Source organism: Contarinia nasturtii, unplaced genomic scaffold, assembly GCF_009176525.2.
Source record: "Contarinia nasturtii isolate CC-2019 unplaced genomic scaffold, AAFC_CNas_1.1 Cnas_scaffold_187, whole genome shotgun sequence".
Taxonomy (NCBI): domain Eukaryota; kingdom Metazoa; phylum Arthropoda; class Insecta; order Diptera; family Cecidomyiidae; genus Contarinia; species Contarinia nasturtii.
In genome coordinates this window covers 2049175-2068361 of record NW_022197544.1, presented here as the reverse complement: position 1 = coordinate 2068361, position 19187 = coordinate 2049175, and the positions used below count along the sequence as shown (strand labels likewise).

Below are 19187 nucleotides of genomic sequence, written 5' to 3'. Positions count from 1 at the left end.
AAAATTGGAGTGAATCATGTGAAACATTGTTTAATTTTTTTTTTTTTTTTTAAATTTTATTTCAACAAATATTTTTGTTTTTATATTGAATCAATCAAAATTTGTTTTGAGTTGATTCCTTTAGTCAGTCTTTAAAAAAAAAATATTTTATTTTTCGTTTCTTGTCAAAAATGAACAAACCGAAATCGAAAATGAACAAACAAAAAACATGCACAAAAAGTGTTAAATGTTGTCATTTCCAAAACTCAAACGTATATTACGTTTAAAAAAAACCTTCCAAACATGTATGTCGTTTTTAATCAGATCATTTTTTTAAAATAACTTAACGAAAATTGAAAATGAATATCTTAAATTCGAAATTAGTGATAAATAATTGAAAATACATTCTAAGAAACAAATGGACATTTTATTGAATTTTTTTACAAACATTTTTTTATTTAATTTTTGTTTTTTTTTTTTTTAAATCAAATAAAATCAAAGGCCTATAGAAAAATAGATGGCAACCATTCGTAATGGATACATAGTTAAACTCAACAATATAGACAATTTTAGTATTTTTTTTCTTCTTTCATTTGTTTTACATTTTTATAATGAATACAAATTTGAAGCAACTTTTGAAAAAAATGCATAAATACACAGGGTAAAACGATGACATTTTTATGCACATTGGGTTCCAGTAATAATAAATAGAAAAAAAAGTTGATGTTTTTTTCACAAACACACTCAATAATCCCCCATAAAAACAAGAACATATAAAAACTATATTGCAAAAAATGGCTTTTAATTACGAGACATAAACGAATGGAAAATTTGATAAAACGAACCGATTGCAATAGATCGAAAATTGCAACGCAAAAAATAAAAACGCTAATTATACGTGTAAATTTCAACAACAACAACAAAAACAATGATATAAAAACTTAGAGGTGAATAGATAAAATGAATAAGGTATGAATAAACAACAAAAAATTTACAAATTAAGGACCGATACAAGCGTGTGCACGATGGAATTTTTTCTTCGAAATTCGTGCACACCCGAATTACGAAATGAAAATACAGGACACTAATTTAATATGTTAATTTTAAGTTATTAACTTGCCAATTTATAAAATAATTATATAACAAGGAAAAAAAAAACTTTATAAAGCTATATTATTATGACGATGAATAAATATTTTTAAAAACTGAAAACATTTGTTTTAAACAATTTTTTTTGTTTGTATTTCAATGCCAGTTCATACCGAGAAAAAAGAAATCGGTAAAGCAGATATTCGCTTAACTCATATGTAGTGAAGCAGTGCACATTCTTATACTTACATGATTTCGACCGAAGAGTTCAACAGATTCATCGCATCGCATGGTATTAAATGAATGGAAATAAAAAAAACCATAGTTTCTTTTATATTTTCTATGTTTAATTTTTCTGGTATAATAATAAGTTATGTATATAAATTTGCGAAGGCACAGTACCTTAGGCTCAATTATTAGTTATTCAAACAATTTCATCTCCCCATCATTTTTACGATGCATCGTAATGCAGTTCATTTTTCAGTTGAGTTTCTTTTCATATTAAATTAAATCAATTTGTTTGCATTTTTCTCTCAATTGTATTAATCTATGTCTTGTAGCATTGTATATGCAATAACAATTGTAAGTTTTCTTCTTATTAATTTGTGTGTGTGTTTTTTTTCTTCACAGTTTGTCAAATAAATCTGTTGTTATATAATTTTCCATTATCAATGTGTGTGTGTGTGTACTTGAACAGTAATAATTTAATAATGATAATAATAATTAGTTTATTGTTGGCGCTGTTCTTTTGCTTTTCTGTTCTTCAAAACATGCCTGCCAATAGATGCAGCCGGAATTTTCAACTGTTGAGTGTCCATAATGTAATTATCGTCAGTATAAGACTAAAAGAGATAAATCGATTTTGAATATAGATTTCCTCCTTTACTGTTATGCAAAATTAATAAAGAGAATGATATTTAGGTCATCACTTAACAGAGGAAAGTACATACTGTCGCCCATTGGCAGGCCCATTTTAAATTGCAATAATTGTTAATTAATACGCCACATTTTTATTTTCTTTTTCGTTCAAATTGAGGCTAAACACCTGAACACGATTGATTTATGGCACTAAAATTCTATTTACCGTTTATTTATAAAAAGAACGGCCTTTGGTGTTATATTTGAGCCTTTTCTTCGTTTTTTTTTAAATTTTTGGATAATTGGCGACTGGATTCTAGCATTATTTTATATCATTTCGTTTTGATTAGCTAAAGAAGTTGCTCTAATCCCGCACATCGATCAATGAATATGCGCGTCTTCTGTGTGTCTCACATTTTTGGCTATATAAATTAAATGGCAAATCTAGTGTAAGTTGCTAGCAAAAGATTATTGTTCTTCATGTTGGGGGACGCATGAGGAAGACAAGTCACATTCATACGGATTCACATCGACATTCTTTCACCGACTCAACACATTTCAATCAATCTCTCTCACTCTCGCTCTCTCGCTCTTTCTTACTGTCTTGCTGGTTTTCTTAATTTAGCACACATTATTGGAAGTAATCGTAGGTTTTTTTTTTCTTTGTATTTGTCTTGTGTTGATTATATTTAAATAAATGTTCTAAAACTACCCTACAGTGTTTTGTGTTTCTCTCATTTTCATTTCTAATCATAAATTGCTTTTTTATGCATTTGCTGCATAATCGTTCTTTAACTTTACATCATTTCGTTTTACTATATATGTATGTGAGAGCACCAAACATAAAATTCGATTTTTCTATAGAGCTACACACGAGCATGTTTCGTAAGTTCGTGTTTAATTCTATGATCGACTCTGAGTGTAAATTCATTTGTCACAAAAATGACGAGATGCTTTTACATGGAAATCGAGTTTTTCGTGTGTCCCTTGTATATTTTTATATTTTGTCCCTTGTAAATTTCACCATTTCCAGGCAATTTGATTTCACAGGTAAAAAGTCATCTCGCCCATATTTCTCTTATTCAAATCGAGTGACGAATGATTTTCCGATTCGAATGGATTTCATGTTTCATTTGATATCAAAATTCAATTGTGTGTTTGATATGCAAAGAAAATACGAGGCAACGATCAATGGTGCAAGTAAATTTGTAAGGCGATTTAGTTTGAGTTTATTATAACCGATCCATCAGATTTTAAACTCATTCTGGTTGCCTGAGCGCTTGGATAAAAGTGATAACTGAAAATGTTTGAGAAATAAGTGACCTAATGCTTGACAGCATGAAACCGGTATCAGAAATAGTGAGAAAACAAAATCGCGTCGCAAATTCACCAAAGATCGCAATGAAATTCCATCTGAGGCGTCGTGGAAAATTCACTCACACTCGATAGAATTCAATTTTTTTATCGCGTTTTTTTTGCTTCGTTTTTTTTTTTCAAATATTATTTTATATATAATAATTCTAAAGAGTTTTCTTCCTCTTAATTTTTGCATCGACTCTAGGCACTTTTCGCTTATTGTTGATGACCTCCAAATGTACATGAATGACCTAGATGTCTGTATATGATTCGAATATAAATATGATTCAACAGTCCTACTCTCTAGTTATTGCATATTGGTTGTTGTTTATTTTCTCATCATTTTATTTAAGCATGTTTTTTTTATCATCTCGTTAATGATTCTCCTAAATTATATGTATTTTGGTTTATATTTAAAAGCGCTTTGATTATTAGTATTGTTGTTGTTGTTTTCTTCATACGCAATACGAATATGAATATAATAAATTTATTTCAATACCGATTCGACTAAAGCCATCAACAGGAACATAGCAAGATTATCGTGTGTCGTTAATTTTTTCGTCATTTTTTCGAATTTTTATTCGAGAAATGGATTATATAATAAACCTATGCAAAGAGCTATAAATTGTGTCATTGTAAAATGTACATTTGCAGTCGAATGTTGAGCGTCTAAACACTGTTTGCACCATTTTGTTTTATTCTCATTTGATCAATTAATTTTCTGTTAAGTCTGTGTTTAGTTTTGGCTTTTGATTTTCAAATTATTCTTCATCTTTTTTAACGGCAATTTGCCGAGTTATTCTTTTTTGTTTATCACATCACGACTATTACTTCAATTGCTTATTTTTCTTCGTTACGTTCAACTAATCGCTTATGAGCGAAAAATCATTTCAAGCCTTACAATGTACTAATCAAACCAAAGAAAAGAAAAAAAACTTTAACAATTGTGCCTTAAAATTCACATACTGGTGATTTTTTTCTGTTTCAAAAATTTGTTTTAAATACACAATAGCCTAATGTCTAACTATTTACAAAAAAAAGTTTCAACAAAAAAAAATATTTTTATGTGATCTATATCCATTTGAAAAGCGACACGAAAATCCCACAGAAAAAAAAAACGGAAAACACGTGTTTGTTCAATGTACAAAACAAGTTAAAAATATATATAATGTTCCATTATTGGTTCCCAGCCTTCGATCGTTAATCGATCTAGCAGGATGGGCCAAAAATTTAAAGACATCAAAACGAGAATCAACGCTTATACGAGTCTCAAAAAATAGTATTATCCATTTTTATTCTACTTGAGAAAATGAATAAACTCCTTTAATCTACATGGATATATCAAACGTTTTTCTATTTCATCATTTGTGGAACGAATGACGTCGAAGGAACTCATTGTTTTGTTTTCATCTTTTCTTATTGGGTTTCTATTTTGTTTTCAATAAATTTTATTGTGCGCACTTGATGTAAGTTATCCCCTGATAGAAATGTACCACAATAAGAACGTGAGTTCGTATGCGAACGATGCGCATCGTTTTCATTTTAAACTTGAATTGATTCCCAGCTTATCCAATCTTCGATAATCACATGGAATTGTATGTGTTGGGAAATGAGAATCAATTAAGTGGATTTTAATGTTAGCGATCTGCCCATTTTCAATGTCTGAATTACGAAATTCAGCATCTGGATTATGGTTATTTCTCATATTAATTATATTCTTGTCCTACTACTTATCAATCACGCGCTCATCACACAACACAGCTACAAAATCACTTATTCTCTATAATTATAATTTGGGCGCGTGTGCGGTGTCATTGTTGTCAGCATAAAAAAAGCATCGTCGAATTGTTGATTTTAATCATTGGACTGAGATCATTGACATTATTGTTGTTGTTGTTGTTTTTTTTTGGCTTTTTGTATTGTTGTTTATCAAAAAATAAGCAAAACAAAAATCTACTTGAGATTTGCGGCATGTAGAATATTTGAGGTGGATTTCAAAAGGATCACGACGTTTGACTCTTTCAATTAACGACAAACGAATTGGCTACAATTGCGCGCTGTGAATGACAATGTTATTCAAGATCAAGTTGAGATTGACTGTGCTGCTGTTGTGAATGTTGATGCTGGTTTTGATCATGACGTGTTGTACTGTTTTGTTGTGCAAAAAATCTATCTATAATTCGGAAATGAACCCGTAAATAAAATGGTCAATTTAAAATTCGTTCGAAATGTAAATGTAATGTGAGCTTTTTCTTACCTTCTTCCATTAGGATAATTGAATTTGCATCGGAATTCGGATTGGACATCGTTGACGGATGCTGTGCCACCATATTAAAATCCTCTTCCAAAATCACCGATGTATTCCATCGTGTGCGTGCTGTTGTACGCGGTGCTGCCGTTATTGGTGTCGAATATAGGCTTAAATTCGTTGGACTGATCACACCTGACATATTCGATAGCGAACTTGAATAGCTGAATAGCTGATATAAAAATTAAATAAAATTTCGATAAAAATTAATTCAATTTAATTGTTTGTAAATTTAAAATTTTACCTGACTCGATGTACTGTGAAATGGATTAAATGAGTACTCTCTGCCTGTACTTGCAACGGCACTGCAAAAATGAAATAAAAACGCATTATATTATTTTGGTCGTTGTGTGAATGTGATACAATGTATTCAATTACAATTTATAGTGTAGTTGTTGCTGCTGCTGCTGCTGTTGCTGTTGCTGTTGTTGATGTGAATTATGCGGGCTCATTGGTGGCGATGCATTGCCCAATTCATTGGTTTCACCAATATGTTCCGATTGATGTGGTGAATTCATATTATTGACGGATGGCGGTGTTATTGACGTTGGCGGTGAGTTAATAATTGATAAATCTCCGGTTGAACGAATTATTGCAACTGGTCGAGCCATTGGAGGTAATGGTGGCGGCGGCAACATTGAACTATATTGTGAATAGTGTGATTTTGGACTTGTCGGTCGCGCTATACACTGAGACTGTAATCAAATATTTCCGTTTAATTATTTCCAATATATCCAACATTTTGAGCTGATAAATAGGCACCACGGAGGTGTGGTCACTTTTCTTGTAAATGTATTGATCATACCTGTGAACTTTGTGGACTATTGTCAGTTTCTTGGCAAACAAATGTAACAAAATCGGTAAGCGTGTCATGGCCATTTACATTATCCGAATACTTTGCCTCGATATGACCCGATTGAGACGTTCCAGAACCATGGTGACCACCGGCCCCATGACTCGAATGTTGATGGTGCGTTTGTCTATTCAATATATGCAATTTATCAATTTCACATTTATTTTAATTACAAATCAAATGCCAATTCGCTTACCGTTGCAATTGTAATGGTTCGGCTGAGATTTGTGCATTTTGCTGTTGCACCTGAGATTTATTATCATTTTGTGATGTATGGTATTCCGTTGGTTCGGATGGACTGTGTTGATATAACACAGCCGTATTTGGACTGAGCGTTTGTGTACTAGTTTGAATTAGAACTAAAAAAAAGAGCGAAAATATTCGTATACTCCAGAAATTAATATGCAATGTCGGTTCAAGTGCATCTTAAATGAGCATTTTGAAGCAATTGACAAAAAAGTCCAGTTACTTAAAATCATTGAAAAATGAAAAAAATTACCTTCTTCGGGCCTTGAATGGACGCCAGTCAATCGAGAAGCGGTATGTGTTGAATATCGATGCGATGACAATGTATCGTGATCGGATGTCGGGGTAATTCCACTGCTGATCGGTGTTTCACCTGGACGAAAAATTACCGAAAAACTGTTCGACGACGAATTATTTATCACACCAGCATCATCCGATGGTGATGAACATGACTCGGATTTTGTATCACGCAACAAAGGTGATCCTGTGCAAAATTACATTATTTTTTATTCATTAAAAAAATATGCATTCAACTGTCACCTCAACTATGCCATACATACCTGTTGATAGGTGCATTGTGCGAGGATCAACTGGGAAAAGTGGGAAGAAAAAAGCACAGTCAAAACAAAAGCATCATTAAATTGATAAAAGTGATTGATAAATTACTGTATGTGCCTGAAACAAGCATTGAACTGTTCCGATCAGCTGTTACAAGTCCCGGTGAGCTCGTTGTTAATGGGTAACTGTTACAGTAATACGCAGCAATTGCAGCCGCACCGCTAACCGAACTACCACTTGAGCTTTCTAATTTTATTGTCGATTCATTTGCGCCAACAAGGCCGCTACCATCACCTGATTCATCTAAAATCGAAGCTGCTTACGGCGACATCATTTAAATGCACACGAATTAACTATTTGTAAAGAAATTTGGAAGTAAAATTATTTAAAATACCTTTGGAAAGTTTCCATAATTCTTTTGATGAAAAAACTCCGGTAGCTAAAATTGTATCGTTACAAACAACACCATTATATGGATTGTGATTTCCTCCTGTGGGAGGATAAATAATGTTTATATGTTTAGAATTTTAGCAAATCGTACACAAATTAAAGAACATAATTGCCTCTCACCTTTCCGCTTTCGATCGTTTTCGCTTCGATTGTTGTTTTCGTTATTGTTGTTATTGTTATTTGTGCCATAAAGTGGTGGACTGATCGAATCTACACATTTTCAAATGAATAAATTCGAAAAAAAAAAAAAAAAAAAATTATTCCCTTTGAATCGTATGATATCATGTAATATTATTATTTTACCACAAGCATTGATAAAGTTGGCCAAATACAAGTCCAGCTCGCGCACCGACACATTTATATGATAAGGATTAACACATAAGCTAGGATGCAAACATTCGGGATTCTTTTCCAAGCGTTCGCCATCGGTACTTTCTAAAGGTATTGCCTTAAATAATATCACCATAACAAGATCGAGACGCCAAACCTAAAATCCAAAAACACGAGATACACTGAATATCAATACACTTGTTTGTAGTTGGACGCGAATGTCAATGAATACCTTATCGGCCTGTCGCAAACAATCGATGCGCCTCATTTTTCCTTTTTGATCTGGATTTGATAAGACACATATCGACTGACGTTTTCCTGTAATACTCAGTACAAAATCTTCCCTACATTCTTGCGTTATGTCCTTCCGTAGCTTGCCCAGCAAACGTGAAGCCCATTTCTGTTTCACCTCCGCTTTCTCATTCTAATTACAATGAAATCATTTACCAAAAACGAAAATACCGTCAATTCAATTTCATCGAATCCATTGTCTGCATATCAATTAGCATCCTACCTGAAGTTCATCTTTGCAGTTTTTCTCTTCCTCAAGCGACATTCGTTTCTCATGTTTCTTGTAGAATTTTCGTTTGGCCGCTTGAAGATTGAACCATGTGTATGAGAATGATTTTACGAAAGGCAAAAGTGCTTCGATAAATGGGTGAAACTCGTCCTGCGACCAGTTCATCATGGAGAGTAACATCCACCAAAAATCGCATCAATAATAATCGATTTGAATTCAATAGCAAGAAAATTCATGTGACGACGAGAAATTGTGGTGATTTCGTATTGGTAAGTTCAATGTGATATTTGAAATTTTATTGGTTTGAAAAACGGGGAAAAAAGAGATTTTTTTTTTTTTGGTTTTTTGAGATTCGAAAAAAAGAGGAAGAGAAAGAAGAAAATTTGCATTATTTTATGTACTCGAGTGAAGTGACACATTGATTCGTGGAATGCAAAATTAGATAAAATGCTCAAAGGAAAACTAAAAAAACGAATAGCAAGCAGGAATAAGCAACACAAATTAAAACACATTTTATCCAAAAACAAAATTCACAGCAACCGACCACAAAAAATTCTGAACTTTTTTTCCAACCATGTGATCTACTTCAGTTTTGAATACAATTTATTTTCATTTCGTGAAATTTCGGTTGTGGTCATTTCATTTTTGGTTATCACATCTCGGGAGCATTCAATTTACACAAAATTTTTGAATGCATTTCAATGCGTTTGTACACTTTGAGTTTTAAAAAAATGTTTCTTAATGATTTTTGAAAAATACACAGTTTTTGTTTGATTTGACAGCAATAGTCAAGAGAAAACAAACGCACATAAGACATAAAATCAATTCAAAGTGAATTTAAATACCAGAAAAAAGCTTAAAAATCAACCCACCAAACTTTATATTTCTCATTCAACAAAATGTCATGTTTCTTTTTTTCAATTCTAGTTCTTGTAACGATTTTTGTGCCCATATTTCTCTAGAGCTTGTGAGTTATCCGTCCGAATTTTATAGTTTGATAATGAAAACTTGAAAGAAATATAAAGTTCCGTTTGGTTTTTATATGTGCACATTGTGTCGTGTGCATTAAGAATTGATTTTTTTTTTAAAGAAGCAACAGCAATTAATGCATCATTATGTTGGATTCGAATTATTTTCAATAAAAAAAAATACGAAAAACATTATTAACATGTTGCATATATACAAAAGTTGACTGTCAATAACTTTTTCGAATATTATTTTTTTGGTTGTAATTCAAAATATAAACTCAATGCGAGTATAATTGTTTTCAAATTTCCGCTTAATTTTTGGACAATATTGTTCAATCGTCCATTGTTTCCGGGCGTTCGATTACTTTTTGTAATTTTATTAACTTCAAATCCATCATAATAATGCAATTTCAATAATCATTTTAAGTGAGCTTTGTTAAAAACCCACTTCAAACAACGATTGAAATGAAAAAAATGCAAACATTTGATTCAATAATAAAAACAAATGTTTGAAGCATGTGTTTTTATATAGAAATATGTAAATAGTTATCTTTAGTAAAGTTAAGTACAGAAAACCACATCAAAACATCAATTCTGACATCAATAAATGTGTAGGTGCGTGTTTGATTTGATAGAAAAGAAGAGAAACATATTTGAAAAGAAGTAAGAAAGAAATTAAGGTAGACAACAAAAACCAAGTGTGTTCAAAGTGTGAACAAAGAGAGATCAACGAAAAATAAAGAGAGAAACAAAAACAATGTTCAACGCGTCCACTATTCAATCAATTAAAGTGGCCAATGTTTTGTCATTCAAATAAATGTAACAGAGAATTGTTTTTCTTTTGTAAAGAAGATCAAACGTCACATAACAAAGGAAAGTATAATAAAGAATTGGTTGATTTCTCACCCGAGAGAGAAAAAAAAACGAAAATAAAATGAAATCAACTTACAGAAAATGAACCATATAAAATAAAAAACAAAAGAAACGATTGCGAATACAGTTCCGAATTGCGAACATTGAAAATATTTTGACACAGAAACAACAATTAAACGACAACAATGATAAACAAAAATCATAAAACATTAAGATTCCGTTGTCTTTTTGTTTGTTTGTTTTGTAAATTCGTTTTTGCGTTCGTACGATAGGAAAATCAAAAAGTCAAATTTGTGACGATAAAGTGTAAAGATAAGTAGAGGGAACATATACACGTACACGTACAACATCATTATGTTAATGACATATGTTAATTACATATGATATGGATTTCAGCTGGTCTGATAGCAGAAGAGCACAAGCACCTGTCCTGAGGATGGAGTTTGCAGATACGATGATACATCCGTTTCGATCATGCAACTTTGCAACGAGCCTGGAATAAACATATCGGACGCCGCAAACAATTTTGGTTTTTTCTTTTCAATACCGATATCTTCTCCTTTTATTTCTTTCTCTTCCTGTTTGATTTTTTACAACAATTTGGTGTTTGTGTCCCCTTTTGAATTGAACCGTTGTGTGTGTGTGTGATGCTTGTAAATTGTCTCAATGGAACTCGTTCGGTCGGTTTGTCGTTGATTTTGTTTGGTTTGAATTGACTTTTTGGTCGTCGTATTCGATGTACTATTGTTGTTGTTGCTTGAGTTGATCACAACCATGCGTCATTTCCACTACATTTGACCAGCACCGCAGATGCTGGCTATCGTAATCTTACCTTATTCAAATGATTATATTCTTGTTTAGTCGCTCTTTTGAATTATTTCACTTGAATTCTGTATACATTCACTATTGTTTTATTGCATTTTTATGTACATCGTATACATCGGGCAAATTATTTCTATACTTTTTTCAAGCTATAAATTATTATTTATTTATTTCTTTTAATTAATTTATTGTTTGTTTTTATGTGTCACTGTTTTTTATTGACAATTTGGAAATGAATAAGTTCTCTTTGTCGAAATTAAAATCAAACGTACAAATCAAGTTAATTTGTCGTACAGAAGTAAAATCAACGCATCCATGATCACAATATATATTCAACTAGTTGAAGCATTTATACATAAAAATTTAATCGAAAACATTTTGAATGTCCGACGAACTAAAAAAAAAACAATCGCCGATGAAAAATAAAGCTTTTTACCAAAATCTTCACTTTTGTCTGTCTGTTTTTTGTCCCTTCTCTTAGCACTGTTGACAAATTATTGGTGTTGCAATTGGTGTGATCACAGAATATAATATCGCAAGAGTCGATGTATAAATATTTAAATGTTCATCAACACTTCAAAGGCCTATGCCCTTAGAACATGATGCTGGTAATGGGCCACATTCAACGAGATCTGTAAATTAAAGTGCACACAATGAGAAAGAGAAAATAGAGAAACAAAAAAGTAAAAAATTATGAAATACGCATTTTTTACAAGAAGAAAAAAAATGTCTATCTACAAAATTTTTATATAAAATAAAATCACTGATAGTGAGAGAGAGAAGAAGAAAATTCGAAATTAGTAAAATCATCACCACTTCTATATAAATTTTTTTACGATCTTGGCTTCCTTTGATTAAAGAAGAATAATTAAAAAAAAAAAACACTTTGCACACACCGATTGGCACTTTACACTCTAAAAAAAATCCGTACTGTATCGAAGTTGAAAGTCAAGAGACGTGTCATTAAACACAATCTTTTTCTCTTTTCGATTGATCAGTATAGCAAACGAACATACGAGCGAGAGAAAAATAAAGGTATTCGATAATGTCAAATGCAATCAAAATAGAGGATGTGAATTTTAAAAAAAAGTCAACTGTAAACTTAAAGGAGCATTCATAAAACTATCGAATGTGAAAATTATGTAATGAAATATGCGCTCGTATGTGTGTGTGTGTGTGCGTATATGTGAATGTGTGTGTTTTTTTTTTAATTTCAAATAAGAACAGCTTTAAAGCAACAGCAACGGGTTTTGCACGATGTGTTTTACTGTTGTTATTTCCCATGGTTGTGTGAATGTTGCCTTTTTTCGTGTGCACCCATACACATACCGAACAAAAAGAAAACATAAATATTGTGTCGGCCGAATACGATCGAGTATTATGTGTAAACATTTTTGTAAAATTTTGGACATAAAATAGTGAAAAATAGAAGAAAATTCACAAATACATGCAACTGGATGAAATAACAACAACACAAACACACACACACACACACGCATACAGTTGCACGCTATTCGATCTAGTCTAACATATCAAATCGAGGCACATCTACGTATATATTACTGTATAGACGACACATTCAGCTTAGAAGATTTTCTCAATGTGATTTTCACAACGAATCCTATATTAAGACTCACTATACAACAGCAGCAGACAACGACGCGAAATCTTTTGCGTTATCGAATGAAACATCTAGATTTGTATGTTCAACCGAAATTAAGATATTCATATGTGCTACTACATTGAAGTACACTTTATAAGGACTTGAATGGCAACATTCGACAATTTATGTGAAATTGAGCATTGAAAATCGAATATGTCATTTCAAATGTACACACTTACGTGTGAACGAAAAAGTTTCCACAACTGAAATTATCATGACGGTTTTTTTGCACCCATTTTCAAGTTATTTACTCAAAACAAAGACTAACTTCATGTTTTTTCTTCTTCTCTTCCTTTTCCGTGTGCTTTTCCCATGAATAGAGATTCAAATGCACATCTTCCTTCGAACACACTAACACTGCACTTGATGCTGCATCAAAAAAGTTCCTTTATTATTTCTATTACAAACACACTATTTAACTAACATACACATATCTTGCATTCGAAATCATGTCAAATGATATGCGACTTTAAATTCACACACACACAAAATATTTTGATTGAAACAGCTGCAATTGAAAATTTGCATCATTTTATGTGTTGCAGATTAAATTATGTGGTAATTGAATGGACAAATGTTTTTTCATCAGATTTTTCATGTACGACAAATCGGAAGGAAAATCTTCTACAAAGCACACAGACACACACACACACAATACGAGAATCATACACACAATAAATTTCGTATACGCACGCATTCAACTTCCTTGTGATGTTGACCTCGTTCAAAATCGCATCACCTTTCATTTGTTGAGATCTGTTATGGTTACAATTGTCGTTTATTTATTTCAACACTTTTCACTTGAGCTTTCTTTCTACGTAAATCTCGTTTACTACCGTTTCGCTGCAGTTCATATTTGAAAATCGATGATTTTGAATCGGAAAATTGCCGTTTTTTTTTTTCAAAATAAATACTAATTATGCCCAATTAATTAATTTCTAAATGTCTTACATTTAAGAAAAATTGTACACACACACACGCATACACTCATACACGCCAAATAAAAACGTTGAAAAAATATACACACTTTTCTTACGAGACTGAACTGAAGATATGAATTGAAGAATCAGGAAAGTCTTTTTCGTAATTATTATTATTACTTATTTTCATTCGTTACGTTTCTTCACTCTATTCAACGACATTTGCACTTTTTTTCTCTTTTTACAATTAACGAGAGAGAGAAAATATCAAGACGACGACGACCAACTTTTTTTAATATTCAACTCTATGTACACTATACAAAAAAAATGCAATGTGGCAAAAGGCGTTTATATAATAATATTGTGTGCTTTGATATTAAAAAGTGAATGTGTAGTTACACGACTAAAAAAAAAAGAGTAAATCTGTTTCATTCTTTTTTTTTTTTTGTTTTTGGTGTGTAAATTGTTATGAATGCACCAACGAAATGTACAACAGACACTGAAAAAGAGACACTTTGTGTGTGAAAAAGGAAAATCCATTGGGTACACATATGCGCGTCGCTCACAATCACATATACATACAAAATATGAGCACCATTGAACTGAAAATGGTTTTGCAAAAAACGTTTTTTTTTTTTCTGTTAACAAAAAAAAAATATCTTTCGGCCAAGAAAGAGAACAAGCACGATTGCACACGAAATCTATGAACGAATGAGCGAAAGAGAGTGCGACAAAAACAGGCAAACAAACCATAAAAACCGACGAAATAAAAGCGAAATAAAATCAAAATGGGAAAGAAAAACTCATGAAAAATCGTACGATGAGAGACATCGATAGAGTGAGAGGAGGAAAGAGGGAGGTAGGGAGGTAGAGGAGATAGAGACACTGACAAAATACATGCATTTACCGAATTCAAGCAGAAAGCACCAGCAACAAAGCTAATCATCATATAGCAAATAGTCGCCGATTCGTATCGTAAACACACGAAATTGAACAAATAAAAGAGCGCGCAACACACAGAGAGAAAATCCGAATTTCAAATGTTTTGCCGTTGTATTTGTTCACATCGAACATCTTAATGCAGTCATGGCCCTGAATTCATGAGCCACCGAATCTCTTTCTAAATTTACTTCATCTTTTCAACATTTTTCTTATTCCACATCTCTCACTCTCCCGCACTTTGTGTCGTAAATGCATAGTAAAAGATGCTGAATTCACACACAGGTCACTAGTTCCCATGTCTGTATCGTTTTCTCTTCTTTTTTAGTTTCCTTTTCGGTTCGATTAAATGTTGAGAACTGAGAAAATGTATTTGGTGCATGTGTATTAGTGCTGGGCACTAGTGAAAAGCGCAAGAAAATTCATTTGCTTCTATTTGAAACTACACCGAACACATATATTTGGTTTATATACGGCATACTCATGCAAATACATACGGACACACTACAATGCTCTGGCCCTATATCTATCTACAGCGTGTTAATAGAGAGACTGAGAAAATGGAAAGCATCATCATTATTATAACAGATATATGCATCTATAGATATGTTGAACGTTAAAACAGGAAAATTCGAGTAAATGTATGCGATATACCTCCGTTGGACTCTCTAACCATACTGTACCAATCGATGTACAATGTACATACAGTCAATGGTGACAATGTATTCGGCAGTTGATCGTAATTGTATCATACACATACAACATACACATAACCGAACTATCACATTTATATTTAGTGACATATCCACAGCCACAACTTATACAACACTCCGACTCACTCATTCACTGTCTGCAACCGTTCAGACATACAAAACTCGTTACATCGCGAACAGATACTATATAGATATTTTTCCGATTACACACGAAATGTGTATAGGGTTATTCGAATTGCGACTTGCATGGGGTGCAATCGAAATATTTCATTAAAAGCACTTGTCCATTCGGTTGAATGTGTATAACGAATAAATGGTTTTTTACTGTCTCCAACATCCTTGATATTGTTATGGCAATCCACTTCGCCGAAATGTCGCGTCACTTACAATTGTTCCTTTCGAAATTCACCGAAAACTCATGTACATACTAGCTAAAAACGCTAAGTAGACGATTTGAACGACGATTTTATTGTGTGAATTCACATCAAATTTCATTGTATTTTGAAAGTATTAATCCATTCCTTTTGAAAGAAGAACAACGAATGAACAAGAAAAATCCATTTTAAACAGAAACATTGATAAACTGAAATGTTTTTTTTTTGACAAATTTGTGTGTTTTGAACAAACATTAAAGCTTTTCGTTTTAATAGGATTTTCCATGCCATTCACAATGGCACTTTTTGAATAAATCGATCGATCTCTTTGCTGTTTCAATATTATTTTCATTGCATTGTGCTTCACAGCTTGTACATTTTTGTTCCTTGAAATGGAAAATTTGTCGATTATCCAAACTAACTCAGAAACATTGATAATGTAAACAAGTAGTTAGAGAAAGAAAATCCATACTTTCGCTTCAACAAAATGTAAAAAAAATAATTATGTTTTCTTGTGTATCGATGCAAATTTATGATAGCAGATCTCATAAATAACAATTTTTTTAGTTTTTCTTATTCGTTTAGCATTCTACTCTTTGATGTTCATTTGTTTTGAATAGTTTGATTAATGGATTTTCAAAGTATCAAAGAAAATGTGCGGTGAATCAAGTGCCAAACCGAATGAGAAATAGAAACAAATTCATTTGAAATCCAGTTTGCGCTTCTATCTCGTTCGTGTTCATTTTTGGGCGATTTTTCATCTCGCAATGAGCACGAACCCAAAGTGTATCGAATCCGGATTGAAAGCGAAAGTAAACAAATTTAGCTGCCATTTCAAGAATGTTGAATGTTCTTTTGTAACAACAACCAAGCCACCTGCTGTGGTTTCATCGTTTCTCTTATAACGAACACCAATTCAAACGATAAGTGCATAGATTGAAATGCATTAAATGATTGATTGTGAGTGGCTCATAACTATCATGTGTGATAGAAATGTGAGAGACTAAAGTGTGATCGACATGCTTAAACCATGTGCATTCGACTAGTGAGCTCGACCAACGAGCAATTTCCATCCATTTGCACGAATTGCTGTCCGCGAAAAAACACACACACACCATGCAGATGAAGAGTGACGATCATGCGCACGTCACATGATATGCAAATATATATATATATGTGTGTATATCAATTTAAAAAGCAGGACACTATAAACAAAACGCAAAACGACTAAACATGGGCGATTGGGAAATGTACGATGTAAAGGCAACAAAAAGTGCTCTATTTATTCTATTAATGTTTTGTTTAAATTATCAATTTTGATTCAATATTGAGTCAATGACTGTTCTCTTTCGTTTCGATCGTATAATGTTTGCGCGCGCTGTAATTTAGATCGTTTTTTTTCTAAATATTTCTTCTTGTTTTTTTCTCTTCTGTATCGCTTTTATAATATTCAACGGTGTTTTCCTAACTTTATTGTTTTAGTTGATGAAAAATCGAGAGCGCCTGCAATGCTTGGGTGTTTTGAACATAAAAACTGAACCGAACATTCTCATTTCATGTTTATCTTAGAATGCTTGGATAAAATGGTATGAGCTGCGGTCGACAGGCACATAAAAACGCATGAAAATGAATATATACATAGAGAGAGATAGTCAAAGGTGGTCTGAAACTCTTTTCGATTAATGACATGAAATGGCACAGCCGAAAAGAGAAAAAGAAAAACACATTTACAAAATTCTCTCATCATAATTTTCCCGACTCAACCGAATAGTAAAAAAAATGTCCAAAATATTTTCGGATATTCTGAATTTTCAATGGGCACCACGCTCGGCATTTTCTTGATCGTCTTTGAAGTGTGAATTAAGTTATATTGTCTCGCTCTTAAAATCCATTACTTTCGATCACACTCTTCCATTTCGGTGTTTTCGAAATTCCCTAGAGCGTCATTCACTCACCAAAAAAAAAAAAAAAAAATGATAAAATGTAGCAACTTTGTTCGCTACTCCAAATGCAGTTAAACTGTCGTTATTCGAATGGATTGAAATGGCGTGGGCGTGCGCATCAAAACTGCCAACCAAAATATCAACCGAATGCAATTGAGAGAAAATATCGAAATGAGGAAAAGTGATGGCATGAGAGCTCACCGTGCATATACGTGCAACACTATTGTGGCGCGCAACGCACATCATATCCACTTGATCGATGCTATAAAACACTAGCTACTAGGTTTGCTACCGTATTTTCTTCTTCCATTTTTAAGATGTTTGCCGCTATTCTATTTTGTCAGTGTCGTATTCGATATAATATTTCCTTTCTTTCTTTCATTTTTCTTCTCATCTCATCATCTATTTAAATAACGAAAATTCATAAGCTGTCCGTCGGAGAGCATGAAACGAAAAAAAGAGCATCACGCGGACTAGTATAACGGCGTTGCTAAAGTCGTAATGAAGTATTTCATTTGAGAAAAAATAGTATTCTACACATAGTTTTTTTTATTTCTTCTTCTTCTTCTTCTTTTTATTCATTTCACTCGTTGGCTTAGTGCTCGTAGACTCTCTCTATCTCGCACTCTCTCTATTTCTCAGTCTGTTATACGTAATTTGCCGTGTGATGGTTTGCAATTTTTAGCCTATTATCATTACGTTTTGCACTACGTTTATTTGTGTATGTGAGTGGTGATGTGATGTGAACATATTTTGTTCAATGGCAGTTATACATTTTGATGTTTTCGGGAACTTGTGGTGTTATGCGGTTTAACTCGATTTGTATCGACTCATCTGTTGATTTGTGTGAAAAAAAGAAAATAAGAAAAAGAAATCGAAGTTGTCGGTGAGTGTGGAAATTTGCATCGTCAGCAAACAACAATAACAAGAACATTTTTACGCTCCTTTTAATTCCACGCTGAAATGATCACTTACGATTCATGAAAATCTCTGTCGTCATCAAGATAATAAGTACCCAAAACATCTTTATGTGAACTTTCACCTTTGGATCGGGCACACATTTGTTGCATTACTCTCTATTCGTATCGAGTGATGGTCGAGTGATATTATTTATATGTGGTAACTGCAGTTTCCTCAATACACATTTCATGTGAGTCGTTATAAAGTGCATCATAATTTTCAAAGATCATTGCGCTCCTCCATATTATCGATGTGGTTATTGTTGTTTTTAAATTTAATGTATATGCCACATTTGCTTTTAAAATTGCATTCGCAGTGCATGATCGCATTTGGTGTATTCGATGAGAATTGGATGCTAGCAATTGAATGAAATTCATTTTAATAATATTCATTTTGTTTGCAGTTCGGTGAAAATACGGTTCTGCAATCTAAACGGTTCTGCCAATCGTCTGGAATTATTTGCAT

At 32.6% G+C, this 19187-nt stretch overlaps 1 protein-coding gene across 9 annotated transcripts; it reads right to left on the bottom strand.

The window, feature by feature from the left end:
• Positions 1 to 1393: 1393 nt before the first annotated feature.
• Positions 1394 to 14782, bottom strand: LOC116352257 (nuclear factor 1 C-type). 9 transcript variants are annotated; one of them, XM_031784712.1, is made up of 16 exons: positions 14701 to 14782; positions 10814 to 11842; positions 8542 to 8697; positions 8260 to 8451; positions 8001 to 8184; positions 7818 to 7907; positions 7642 to 7737; positions 7356 to 7562; positions 7250 to 7279; positions 6943 to 7173; positions 6640 to 6802; positions 6396 to 6570; positions 5969 to 6285; positions 5835 to 5895; positions 5540 to 5762; positions 1394 to 5455 (listed from the first exon to the last, which is right to left on the bottom strand). In XM_031784712.1, the coding sequence occupies exons 2-16, from the start codon at positions 10892 to 10894 to the stop codon at positions 5355 to 5357; spliced, it is 2307 nt and encodes a 768-aa protein (XP_031640572.1). In that variant the 5' UTR covers positions 10895 to 11842; positions 14701 to 14782; the 3' UTR covers positions 1394 to 5354. The 9 variants fall into 9 exon arrangements, with proteins under 9 accessions (XP_031640572.1, XP_031640567.1, XP_031640574.1 ...); XM_031784707.1 differs by lacking the exon at positions 14701 to 14782 and adding an exon at positions 13901 to 14101; XM_031784714.1 differs by lacking the exon at positions 14701 to 14782 and adding an exon at positions 13901 to 14101 and having other exon boundaries at positions 7642 to 7686.
• Positions 14783 to 19187: the final 4405 nt, after the last annotated feature.

Coding starts and splice junctions, on each gene's coding strand:
- LOC116352257 (XM_031784712.1), bottom strand. CDS start 10,894: ATGTTTATTCCAGGCTCGTTGCAAAGTTGCATGATCGAAACGGATGTA. Junction 7,280..7,355: donor GCTTGTTTCAGGCACATACA/GTAATTTATCAA, acceptor CACTTTTCCCAG/TTGATCCTCGCACAATGCAC. Junction 6,286..6,395: donor ATAGTCCACAAAGTTCACAG/GTATGATCAATA, acceptor ATTTGATTACAG/TCTCAGTGTATAGCGCGACC.